Source organism: Moschus berezovskii, chromosome 26, assembly GCF_049115385.1.
Source record: "Moschus berezovskii isolate FMDL1 chromosome 26, NW_MosBer_1.0, whole genome shotgun sequence".
Taxonomy (NCBI): domain Eukaryota; kingdom Metazoa; phylum Chordata; class Mammalia; order Artiodactyla; family Moschidae; genus Moschus; species Moschus berezovskii.
In genome coordinates this window covers 10989927-11003737 of record NC_142485.1, presented here as the reverse complement: position 1 = coordinate 11003737, position 13811 = coordinate 10989927, and the positions used below count along the sequence as shown (strand labels likewise).

General features: G+C 41.5%; 1 protein-coding gene across 1 annotated transcript in view; it reads left to right on the top strand.

Moving 5' to 3' along the window:
• ADAM32 (ADAM metallopeptidase domain 32) overlaps nucleotides 1-13811 on the top strand; it is a 158086-nt gene that overhangs the window by 68415 nt on the left and 75860 nt on the right. The window contains exon 11 of the mRNA XM_055416290.2: nucleotides 7689-7825. Coding sequence (XP_055272265.2) covers nucleotides 7689-7825 — 137 coding nt within the window. The remainder of the gene's footprint in view (nucleotides 1-7688; nucleotides 7826-13811) is intronic.

Genomic DNA, 13811 nt, shown 5'->3' with positions numbered 1-13811 from the left:
GATGAGATGGTTAGATGACATCACTGACTCAATGGACATGGGTTTGAGTCAACTCCGGGAGTTGGTGATGGACAGGGAGGCATGGTGTGCTGCGGTTCATGGGGTCACAAAGAGTCGGAAATGACTGAACAACTGAACTGAACTGAACTGACCCTGTGTGTAAGATTGTGTAAGTCCAATAGTTTTGGTTCAAGGACTGTTTTGATATGAATGCTTGACATGTCTTTCTCAGGGTATGCTGGCCCTTGTCCGCTTGATAGGGGGTGTGCTTGTGGTGTGCTAACTGGAGCCTGCACTGGATGTTGGGCAGAGCCTTTTCTTTGTTCTGTGGTTGTCACAGCCCTGTTGGGGACAGAATCTGCTCTTCAGTTGTTGGAATGGAAGTTTCCAGATCCTTTTCTAAACTGTCATGTGAGGTAGGAGGGACTGGAGCACTCCTTCTGGAACAGGAGCTGCTGTGAACTCCTCCCCAGGTGCTGTCCACCAAGATGTGTGATTGTGTGATGTTGCCCACCACTTGCTGCGTGTGCCCACAAAGTTTGCTGATTGTGGCACCTGGAATCATCTCTGTCATGGGAGTACCAATAATTAGCTCAGATGTCCCTCAGGCTTGAATGCATTGTTTTGGTCCCAAAACTCACTGGTCTGGATCCTTCCAAAGTTATACTCCTGTGCCTGATTTGGGAGCATGGATAATCAGCTTAAATTTCAGCTCCCCCACCTCCATGTTTGGGTACCCTGGAAGTTTGCAAAAACCTTGGTGGTGGAAACCATGCTTTGTTGTGAGCATGCTGACAAGAAAGCTGCTATGGTGCACCTGTGACCCTTGTTTTGTGTGTTGACAATGGGACTCTTCTGGAGAACTCCCACATCATTCTGTGCACACTCCCAGTCATGACCCAGACCATACTCCAGGTCCTTCAGGCTATCTCTGTATAGCCAAACTGAGTCCTTTCCCCAGACTGTCCACTGAAGCTTTGAGATTCAGAACTTGGCCATTTCACACTCCAGTAGGCATGTGGGAAGCTTGCTGACATGCAAAGGCAGTCTGTGCTGGTCTCTCTGTGCCCTGCTGGGGCATAAGCCACCTCCCACATTCTCCCCTTGAGTCTCTGAAGCTCCCTCTCTGTCCCACCAGACCTCCCAGGTGGTAAAGGAGATCTCTAGAGTGAAGGAGCCTTTCTGCCTGGGGCAGAGGTCCCCTTCCAGTTCCTCTTGTCCCTGTTCCTTCACCCTTCTCCACCGTCTAGGAATCCTTCTTGCAGATTTAGTTGCATGTGATCTTATGCCTGCTTTCAGTAGATTTTCTGTGAGATGTGTTCTGCATGTCGGTGTATTTCTGAAGTATTTGTGGGAGGAGGTGAGTCCCAGCTGCCTCTGTTCTGTCATCTTGATCTCCTTCCACTCAGTAGCAGTTTTAAACTTTATAGTTTTATTTCTCTTCTTCTTCAGGTTCTTACTCTTTTTTAGTTATTAATTGTAGTTTATGTGCTTTTATCAGAGAAGGCAATAGCAAGCCACTCCAGTACTCTTGCCTAGAAAATCCCATGGATGGAGAAGCCTGGTGGGCTGCAGTCCATGGGGTCGCTACGAGTCAGACATGACTGAGTGACTTCACTTTCACTTTTCACTTTCACACATTGGAGAAGGAAATGGCAACCCACTCCAGTGTTCTTGCTTGGAGAATCCCAGGGACGGGGGAGCCTGGTGGGCTTCCATCTATGGGGTCACACAGAGTCGGACACGACTGAAGTGACTTAGCAGCATGTGCTTTTATATATTTTTAATATTATATATCCTATAATGTATTTTGCTATAATTATTTTAGTGTATTTGTTTTTCCACTTTTACACTAGAGTGAATTATGCACCACCATTATGCTATCACAGTATCTAATTCTGACTATACACTTGCTATTAACAGTGACATTTATGCTAATTTTCTCATGTTTTAATGATGTTAATTAGCATTATTTTACTTCAACTTCATTCCCTTCAGTATTTCTTGTAAGGCATCTCTAGTGATGATGAACTCCTTTAGCTTTTATTTGTTTTCGAATCATGATCTCTTCTTCATTTACGAAGCACAGCTTTGCCGGGCATAGAATTCTTAGTTTACAGTTTTTTCTTTTGATATTTTGAATATATAATCTCATTCTCTCCTCACCTGAAATATTTCTGTTGAGAAATATGCTGATAGTCTTATGAGAGTTCCCTTGTATATAACCTGATTTCTTCTTTTTCTTCCAAAATTCTTTCTTTTTCTTTATTTTAACAATTTAATTGTAATGTGTCCTCATGTAGCCCTATTTGGGTTCAACTTATTCAGGATCCTTTGTGTGTTATGCACTTGGAAGTCCATTTCTTTCCCAGTTTTGGAAAGTTTTCAGCCATTTTGCTTTAAATGTACTTTCTGTCCCTTCCTTTTCTCTGATGGACAGGGAGGCCTGGCATGCTGTGTTTCATGGGGTCGCAAAGAGTTGGACATGACTGAGTGACTGAACTGAACTGAAGATATGGATATTAGTCTGTATGTGTGTGTGTGTTTGTCCCATAGTCGTGTAGGCTTTCTTCTTTTTCATTCTTTTTAAGGTTTTGCTCCTCTGACTGAATAATTTTTAAGTATGCTTGCATTCTAGATCACTGATTCTTTAGTCTGCTTGTTCAAGTCTACTGTTGAAACTCTAGGATCTTTTTTAAATTGATTTTTATTTCTTCGTTGACCTTATTTTCTTCATTCACCGTTTTCTAATTTTATTTAGTTATCTTTTTGCTTTTGTAGTTCACTACAATTCTTTAAGAAGTTTATTCTGAAGTATTTCTCTGACAGATCTCCTTTCCTTTTGGGTCATTTATTTTCAGCAGTTTTAGTTTAATTTTATTGTGTTACATTCACCTGATTTTTCTTACTTTCTTCATTCCTTACTTTGGTATCTGTGCATTTGAGTAATTGGTCTCCCCTTCCAGACTTTACAGGCTTACTTTGGCAGACAGTTCTTCTCTAGCCAGCTCAGTTTAGGTTTTTGGACATGTCCTTGGGCAGACAGGTTCTATTTTGGGGTGAGAACCACTGTCCAAGCTCTGAAGTCAAGGATGAGGGGTATTAACTGTCAGATAGGACTGCTGGCATGGTTCCCTGCCCAAAAGCGGCAGTAGGATGTACTCTGTGGTTATCTAGATTCACTGATCAGCCTTCCTAAAAGGTAAGGAAAAATAACTTTACTCAGTAGTAGCTGAGGAATGAATTAGCTTCCCTGCCCTGACAAGGCAGCAGAATAGGCCACATGGGTTGCATGCCTCATTAGCTGTGGACCCACATTAGGCAGACTGTACTCTTAATTCCTTGGCCACATGGGACCGCTGGGTTTTGCTCTAAAGATGGGGAAAACCATGAGCTGTACTCTCTGTTTAAGTGCCACTATAAGCAGGTTTGTTGGATAGATGGCACAGCTTCTTGTGTGCTCTGGCTAGATTCATTGGTTGGGCTTTCTGAAGGCTATATTTAGCAATGGCAGGGCTATGAATTTGTTTCCTTGCCTAGGTGGAATTGGAGAATCAGCTTAGCTCTTTGTGGGCTCAACCCAAGCTATCTGTTACTGCAAGTTTCCTGGCCAAACAGTGCCACTGGCTTTGCTCTGTGAACAATCAACTCTGCCTGCCATACTCTCTGTTCAAGTGTTGCTGCACTGTGCAACTACCAGGTATTCTAACTAGGCTTCTGGTTATGGGTAGCCAGGGGCTATACCAGTCATTAGGCAAGGCTATACACAGCTATGCTGACTGGGTAGAGGGTCCAGGGCTAGCAAGGCTTTTCATCTGAGGACTCAAATCAGGCAGATCTGCACCTCATTGACTTCCCTGGTCGTACACTTCCACTGTCCTGACTCTGCAGATCTACTAGTTGGGACCTACAGTTGCTATGGATGGGAAGTTGGCTTGCCACGGTCTAAGCATTGATTGTTGCACCCCTCACCCCTACCCCGCCTTCTCTGTCATGATCAGATTTACAGTGCTCAAATCCCATTCATCCTTTGCGATTCTCATGGGGCAAGACCAGTGTAGAGCTCCCAGAAGTGACCCACAGTACTGGGGGATCTAGATGTCCACCCTGTACTCTTTTCCCACTTGAGGGACCATAGCCTGGGAAGACCTCTCCGTGTTGTGCTGCACCAGTGTTGGGGAGGGGTAATGCACTCATGTGTAGCTGCTCCTGCTCAGCTTCTGGTGAGATCTGTCTTGATCTCTGGTGCCGGTGGTACTTCAGCCTCTCTTCCATGTTCTGGGATTTTCTCAGTGGTGTCTTGTCCATGAATAGTTGCAGTTGTTCTTGGACAGGGAGTAGAGTTTGGAAAGACCCATGTTGTCATCTTGTTAATATCACTGCTGTTGTAATTTAATTCTGATTAGGGACCTGGAGATAAGCAGGGGTAATGAGACAAAAGTTCCAGGTATTGTCATTGAAAGTGTCATTTTTTAAATGTAGGGACTTTTTCATTGTGTATAGGGATGCTTACTCTACTGGCAAGAGAAGTCCAGTGATATTTGCCCATGTCACTCTAGTTCCCATTTCAAGTTTCAGATTCTGACTCCTGCATCAAATCTGGGAAGCTTGATAATTAAATTGGTACTGTAACCCTACAGTACTTATAACTAGGCCCTGAGCTTGGTCCTCAAACCAATAACGAGAGGAGATGACGAGTCACTACTGTGCTGCTGTGGAGGCTTTCTGACTGCCTAGTTACATTCTCAGTTGCTCATTTATAGTTTTTCCTTTCTGTTTCATAATGTGCTTCCTCTAGCACTTCCATGAGAAGCCAGTTGACCCCACAATATTTATTATAGTTTGTTTTTGTAAGAGTGAAGTGCCTTGATGAGCCTCACATCTTGGCCTCTACCTGCACCTTATCTTATGCCACATTTGGCAATGATTTGAGAAATTATGATGTCATTGCATATTGTGAATTACCACTGTCCCATTTCTCCTTGTCAGGGAAGAGATTTGTGCATTTGTTATATTTGTGACAGCCTAATCATAAGAAAGCTTTCTTGAGGATCTATTTTCTATGGTTTCTCCTGATACTGGTTACTGTATCTTTGAGAATATTGGCTGGAAGCACATAGCATACTTCAGTTCAGTTCAGTTCAGTTCAGTCGCTCAGTCGTGTCCGACTCTCCGCGACCCCATGAATCACAGCACGCCAGGCCTCCCTGTCCATCACCAACTCCCGGAGTTCACTCAAACTCATGTCCACAGAGTCGGTGATCCAGCCATCTCATTTTCCGTCGTCCCCTTCTCCTCCCGCCCCCAGCCTTTCCCAGCATCAGAGTCTTTTCCAGTGAGTCAACTCGTCGCATGAGGTGGCCAAAGTATTGCAGTTTCAGCTTTAGCATCAGTCCCTCCAATGAACATCCAGGATTGATCTCCTTTAGAATGGACTGGTTGGATCTCCTTGCAGAATAAGGGACTCTCAAGAGTCTTCTCCAACACCACAGTTCAAAAGCATCGATTCTTCGGCGATCAGCTTTCTTCACAGTCCAACTCTCACATCCATACATGACCACGGGAAAAACCATTGCCTTGACTAGACGGACCTTGGTTGGCAAAGTAATGTCTCTGCTTTTTAATATACTATCAAGGTTGGTCATAACTTTCCTTCCAAGGAGCAAGCGTCTTTTAATTTCATGGCTGCAATCAGCATCTGCAGTGATTTTGGAGCCTAAAAAAACAAAGTCTGACATTGTTTCCACTGTTTTTCCATCTATTTCCCATGAAGTGATGGGACCAGATGCCATGATCTTTGTTTTCTGAATGTTGAGCTTCAAGCCAACCTTTTCACTCTCCTCTTTCACTTTCATCAAGAGGCCTTTGAGTTCCTCTTCACTTTCTGCCATAAGGGTGGTGTCATCTGCATATCTGAGGTTATTGATATTTCTCCCGGCAATCTTGATTCCAGCTTGTGCTTCTTCCAGCCCAGCGTTCCTCATGATGTACTCTGCATATAAGTTAAATAAGCAAGGTGACAATATACAGCCTTGACGTACACCTTTTCCTATTTGGAACCAGTCTGTTGTTCCATGTCCAGTTCTGACTGTTGCTTCCTGACCTGCATACAGGGTTCTCAAGAGGCAGGTCAGGTGGTCTGGGATTCCCATCTCTTTCAGAATGTTCCACAGTTTATTGTGATCCACACAGTCAAAGGCTTTGGCATAGTCAATGAAGCAGAAATAGATGTTTTTCTGAAACTCTCTTGCTTTCTCCATGATCCAGTGGATGTTGGCAATTTGATCTCTGGTGCCTCTGCCTTTTCTAAAACCTGCTTGAACATCTGGGAGTTCACGGTTTACATACTGCTGAAGCCTGGCTTGGAGAATTTTGAGCATGACTTTACTAGCGTGTGAGATGAGTGCAATTGTGCGGTAGTTTGAGCATTCTTTGGCATTGCCTTTCTTTGGGATTGGAATGAAGACTGACCTCTTCCAGTCCTGTGGCCACTGCTGAGTTTTCCAAATCTGCTGGCATATTGAGTGCAGCACTTTCACAGCATCATCTTTCAAGACTTGAAATAGCTCCACTGGAATTCCATCACCTCCACTAGCTTTGTTCGTAGTGATGCTTTCTAAGGCCCACTTGACTTCACATTCCAAGATGTCTGGCTCTAGGTCGGTGATCACATTATCGTGACTATCTTGGTCGTGAAGATCTTTTTTGTACAGTTCTTCTGTGTATTCCTGCCACCTCTTCTTAATATCTTCTGCTTCTGTTAGGTCCATACCATTTCTGTCCTTTATCGCGCCCATCTTTGCATGAAATGTTCCCTTGGAATCTCTAATTTTCTTGAAGAGGTCTCTTGTTTTTCCTATTCTGTTGTTTTCCTCTATTTCTTTGCATTGATCACTGAGGAAGGCTTTCTTATCTCTCCTTGCTATGCTTTGGAACTCTGCATTCAGATACTTATATCTTTCCTTTTCTCCTTTGCTTTTTGCCTCTCTTCTTTTTACAGCTATTTGTAAGGCCTCCTCAGACAGCCATTTCGCTCTTTTGCATTTCTTTTCCATGGGGATGGTCTTGGTCCCTGTCTCCTGTACAATGTCACGAACCTCCGTCCAGAGTTCATCAGGCACTCTATCAATCAGATCTAGTCCCTTAAATCTATTTCTCACTTCCACTGTATAATCATAAGGGATTTGATTGAGGTCATATCTGAATGGTCTAATGGTTTTCCCTACTTTCTTCAATTTAAGTCTGAACTTCACAATAAGGAGTTCATGATTACAACTGAGTAATTTGGTTGTGTGTCCACTTTGTGAGCTGGGAGGTGGAGTATCATATGGACTATCGTGAATGAACATGATAGCTGGTCTAAGAAATTAGGCAAATGAAAGATCATGGTCCATATAGCCAAAAATCTGATGTAAAAATAGCACATTTATGTGGTTATGACAGTTATTTAAGGATTATCTTAGGCATTCAATTGTTAAATCATGGCAAAACTAGACATAGGTTCATACGCATGTATCTCAATAAAATTTCATAAGAAGAGCTTCAGGTTCTTAGATGTCTAAGGAACTGTATTTCCATATTCTTAAGTATTTGATAAAACAATAAAATGATTTTAATTAGAAAAATACTATTTTTACCACCCTTCAGTGAATTGTCTTTTATTTGAATTTTCTTTGTTGTTGATGTAGTATCCCAAGGAGGTAACTTTGGAGGCAGTTTCAATTATTGTCACCCAGATGCTGGGAATCAGTCTGGGAATATCATATGATGACCCAGAGAAATGTCGATGTTCAGGAGCCATCTGCATAATGAGTACAAAAGCCCTGTAAGTTTTTCCAAAAATAAATTTTATTTATTTGTTGAATTTATCAATAATTTGTTTAAATAATTCAAGTGAAAATTTTTAGTATTTGCTTATAGTGCAAATTAACTATATAAATGGACCAAGTACCACAAAATTTAAACATGAAATTTTAAGCCTAAGTGTAGTTTAGTGGAAGGTTAGTATTAAGAACAAAATAACAAATCCAGTCTGCAAGATATATTACCAAAGGAATTTCCCATAGACTGTGTATTTTATGAAATCACTTAATAAGGATCTTTAAAAATATGCTGTCGCTCAAAACAAGTGACCTTTGCTTTTAGAGTATATTAATATTCTGGGAAAACTTCAATCTAAATGACATAGCATTTGTGTGACTTTGGTAAATGACTAGACCTTGCTGAGATTTATTTTTCTCATCTTTAAAATGGAAATGATTCTAAAAAAAATATAAATAAAATGGAAATGATTCTGCCTATTGTCTTGTTTTCCAGGGTGATATAAGAATGAAATGAGAAAATAAAATGGGAAATTGTAAAATTTCACAAGTATGTAATGGATTAGTTACACTGATTTATAAATTTGCCAATGTTCCTCCCATGGTATATCATACAAGGGCTATAGCAGGTGTCATCAGTATTCTAAAGTTTTTCATTTGTATGAAGGGCCTATGCTAAGTATAACCTATTCATAACTGAAGAACAATCAAAAGTCAAAGGTGAAAACAAGCCATTACTTTTCAAAAACATAGTCTTTTTATAGTTCTAAGCACCACCTAAGGTTAGTTCTTACATTCTAAAAATAGCTCAAACACATACATATTTTTATATATAGACATATTACATTACATAAACTAGTTCTACATGTGTTATATGTAAAAACAATATTTATATGTATGAAATATTTAATTTTATTAAATTTCAATGTATAAATTATACTACTGTTTATTGAATCAAATATAAGATTTATATAGCTGTATAAGCAATATGAGCATTGCCATCTTGGGCCCGTTGTCCATTTGGCCAACTATTTTCAAGTATGCTTATGACAAGGTGCTTTGTGTAGCTCACCCAGAGTCTGGTATTAATGATAATAAAAATAACAAATATTTACATTGTACTTGCTGTGTGTTAGAGGCTATTTCAAACACTTTACATATGTTGTGTCATTTGGTTTTCACAGCATCTCCTTAGGGCAGGTCCTAATACTCTCACCTTTACAGATGAGAAACTGAATTATAAAAAGGATAACTATCTGTGGTCAGATAGTTGGTTGTGGCAGTCTAGAGTTTTGAACCCAGTCATTCTGCCTTTAGAATCTGTGTTAATAAACCTTTGGGTTTGTATACTGCTTTATGATATATCAAATGTTTTCGTACATATTCTTCATTTTCTTAAAGAAACTTTTTTGATGTGTGTAGGGCAAGTGTTATCTTAATTTTTATGAAATTTAACAATTTTATTTGCATCTATATGTATGGTATATAAATGAATATATAAGGTCTATCTATAAATGTATATAGATGTATCTTTTGCATTTACATAGTACTTCTCATATATTATTTTATGTAATTTTCAAAGAAAGATCTTCACGACCAAGATAGTCACGATAATGTGATCACTGACCTAGAGCCAGACATCTTGGAATGTGAAGTCAAGTGGGCCTTAGAAAGCATCACTACGAACAAAGCTAGTGGAGGTGATGGAATTCCAGTGGAGCTATTTCAAATCTTGAAAGATGATGCTGTGAAAGTGCTGCACTCAATATGCCAGCAGATTTGGAAAACTCAGCAGTGGCCATAGGACTGGAAGAGGTCAGTCTTCATTCCAATCCCAAAGAAAGGCAATGCCAAAGAATGCTCAAACTACCGCACAATTGCACTCATCTCACACGCTAGTAAAGTCATGCTCAAAATTCTCCAAGCCAGGCTTCAGCAGTATGTAAACCGTGAACTCCCAGATGTTCAAGCAGGTTTTAGAAAAGGCAGAGGCACCAGAGATCAAATTGCCAACATCCACTGGATCATGGAGAAAGCAAGAGAGTTTCAGAAAAACATCTATTTCTGCTTCACTGACTATGCCAAAGCCTTTGACTGTGTGGATCACAATAAACTGTGGAACATTCTGAAAGAGATGGGAATCCCAGACCACCTGACCTGCCTCTTGAGAACCCTGTATGCAGGTCAGGAAGCAACAGTCAGAACTGGACATGGAACAACAGACTGGTTCCAAATAGGAAAAGGTGTACGTCAAGGTTGTATATTGTCACCTTGCTTATTTAACTTATATGCAGAGTACATCATGAGGAACACTGGGCTGGAAGAAGCACAAGCTGGAATCAAGATTGCTGGGAGAAATATCCATAACCTCAGATATGCAGATGACACTACCCTTATGGCAGAAAGTGAAGAGGAACTCAAAGGCCTCTTGATGAAAGTGAAAGAGGAGAGTGAAAAGGTTGGCTTGAAGCTCAACATTCAGAAAACAAAGATCATGGCATCTGGTCCCATCACTTCATGGGAAATAGATGGAAAAACAGTGGAAACAGTGTCAGACTTTGTTTTTTTAGGCTCCAAAATCACTGCAGATGCTGATTCCAGCCATGAAATTAAAAGACGCTTGCTCCTTGGAAGGAAAGTTATGACCAACCTTGATAGTATATTAAAAAGCAGAGACATTACTTTGCCAACCAAGGTCCGTCTAGTCAAGGCAATGGTTTTTCCCGTGGTCATGTATGGATGTGAGAGTTGGACTGTGAAGAAGGCTGATCGCCGAAGAATCGATGCTTTTGAACTGTGGTGTTGGAGAAGACTCTTGAGAATCCCTTATACTGCAAGGAGATCCAACCAGTCCATTCTAAAGGAGATCAATCCTGGATGTTCATTGGAGGGACTGATGCTAAAGCTGAAACTGCAATACTTTGGCCACCTCATGCGACGAGTTGACTCACTGGAAAAGACTCTGATGCTGGGAAAGGTTGGGGGCGGGAGGAGAAGGGGACGACAGAGAATGAGATGGCTGGATGGTATCACCGACTCTGTGGACATGAGTTTGAGTGAACTCCGGGAGTTGGTGATGGACAGGGAGGCCTGGCGTGCTGTGATTCATGGGGTCGCGGAGAGTCAGACATGACTGAGCGACTGAACTGAACTGAACTGAAAGCAAATATTATTATTTCCAGTTGTCTTTTTCCATGTGTTTTTTAATTTTTTTATGCTTTAAGGTTAACAGTCATTTAATGTATTAACATTTTCACTTATAAACATACAATTTACATATACAGAGAAAAACTGGTTCTGAAGACACCACAGAATACTAGAGACAGGCAAGCAATTGGAAGAAAAAACAAAAGATCAACCCTAGGGGAAAAAAGGAAACTGCATTACATGCCAGTGTCTATAAACTTGGGAAGGAGAAAAAGATTGCACAGAATCACAATTAATGTAGAAAACAAACGTGGGTCATTTTGTATCAATGGCAGGAACTTCTCCCATGATGCAGATCTTGCATCCCGGTCTGGCCCATTTCATGAATGTTGATCTGAAACACAGTCGCTAACCTCTCCCTTCTCTTTAAATCTAACCTTGAAGTTAACTCAAGAAATTAAATGAACAGAACTAAGAAACAAGCAGACTGGCAAGTGTGCAATAACAGTGGCCAGTTAGTTAAAAGTGCACATGGAAGTCAAATGCTGTCGAAACATTTTACTTTAGTCAAAGTGAACAGTTTCCTTCCAACTCACGTAACTTCTTGATTTAGGACTGCCTAAGTGAGGCGCTGGAGAAGACTCTTGAGAGTCCCTTGGACTGCAAGGAAATCCAACCAGTCCATTCTAAAAGAGATCAATCTTGGGTGTTCATTGGAAGGACTTATGCTAAAGCTGAAACTCTGGTACTTTGGCCACCTCATGCAACGAGTTGACTCACTGGAAAAGAGTCTGATGCTAGGAAGGATTGGGGGTAGGAGGAGACAGGGACGGCAGAGAATGAGATGGCTGGATGGCATCACCGACTCGATGGACATGAGTTTGAGTGAACTCCGGGTGTTGGTGATGGACAGGGAGGCCTGGCGTGCTGTGGTTCTTGGGGTCGCAAAGAGTTGGACATGACTGAGCGACTGAACTGAACTGAACTGAAGTGAGGTGACCGAAAGATTGGCCTCTCTGAGAATTGGGGCCAGGGAAATGAAGCATCTCAGCCCATCTTTGTGCTGAGCATGCATTTCCTCTCAGGATCAAGTCACTAGGGACAGTGAACTTCCAGACTCAACTACAGTTGCCCAGCGTGGCTTGCCCAGCTAGGGACAGGGACTGGAGATTGGGGATCACATGCATGTCAGGACTTCAGTCCACAGCTCCCCCGAGTCTGTCAGGGGGCAGCCAGGGGAACACAGGGAGGCCATCTGCTTCAAGGGCATTTCAGTGACATAACTCAGTATCTGTGGTTCCAGCAATTCCTAGTTCAAAATTAACACTCTAGTGCAACATTAAAAACTGAGTTTAGTATTTTATTTGTAAAGGATGCAGCTTGAATAATGATTGCCATCTGAACAAAGCTATTCTTATTACATATGATGTAAAATAAGTAACATTTTTAACCATCAAAAGCAGTGTTGTCATACATAACATCTGGCAACTTACCACCACATGACACATCAAAAGAGATGACAGCCAAGTATACTTCTTTTCAGCTGGAAGCAGACTCTCCAGTGTCAACAGGTACAGTGGAAGTGGCTGGGAAACAGACCTGTGGTCACCAGATGTCATTTGGCATCTAGTTTCCATACAGAGATAGATCTATTTAAGTCTGCCTCAGAGGTGGAGTGGACTAATAAGTGAAACCAAAAACTGTGTCTTTAACTGGCCACATAAAATATAAACAGAATTTGTGCTACCAGGAGTGTATTTTATGGAAACACGGCCACATGGAGTATAGGGGCAGAGACCTTCATTGTGCCTTTGTAAATGTACCTTTTTAAAAACATGCAGGACAGAAAACTGGAATAACTGAAGTTTTAAAATTTATATAGATAAAGAAATAAGAAATAACAGAAATGCAGGGCCCTTAGTTTTCCAGAGCTTCACATATAAGTTGGGGCTCAAAATTAAATGTTTCACTAAAGTCAGAAATAAAACCAAGGCTGGTGTCCTAGTCAGGTAGAGAGGTATCTTGAGCAGGTCATTCATGTCTCTAGGCTGAAATTCCCATCTGTAACCTGAGTTTCCCCCACCGTGCAGCACAGCTCCGGGACAGCAACAGTGCCCAGTCCTACACAGGACAGGAGATGGGCTCATCAACAGCCTTCAGAAGGACATAAAACACATCCGCAGTGCAGCCCAACCCCCTAAAACAGGAACACTGCAACTGTGGCTCTCATTTCACTTTCCTCACCATTCTCTTCATATTACTTTCTCAACAAGTAGAAAAATAAGCCATAAGTAGGCCGAAGTGGCAATAAAGAATGCTCAAAGCAAACACTAAAAACATAGTGCCTCTGAATAAAATAAATCTACCTCCACACACTTTTTTGGAGTTGTTGTGCCTTCTTCAAGTTTTAAATGATAAAGCCCTAAAATGTTGACACTCAAGTCTACTCCTTATTTGGGATGCTTTCCAAGTATCGCAACCAAAAACAAACAAATAATAAAATGAAAAAGAATCATTTTCAAGGGGGGAACTGCCATCCTGCCCATCGTCCTGAGCAGTCTGCTTTGCTGGAGCCCCTGCTGCTGCTCCTGCTGCTGCTGCGTCACTTCAGTCGTGTCCGACTCTGTGTGACCCCATAGACAGAAGCCCACCAGGGTACCCCATCCCTGGGATTCTCCAGGCAAGAACACTGGAGTGGGTTGCCATTTCCCTCTCCAACGTGTGAAAGTCCTGAACTCCCTAGAACTCCTGAAGTACCATGCAGCCAGTTCTGGTCTGAGGTTTCAAAGTCTGACATTAAACCAAAAAAGCTGCAGTTTTTCTTGCCACAGTCATTCACTCACT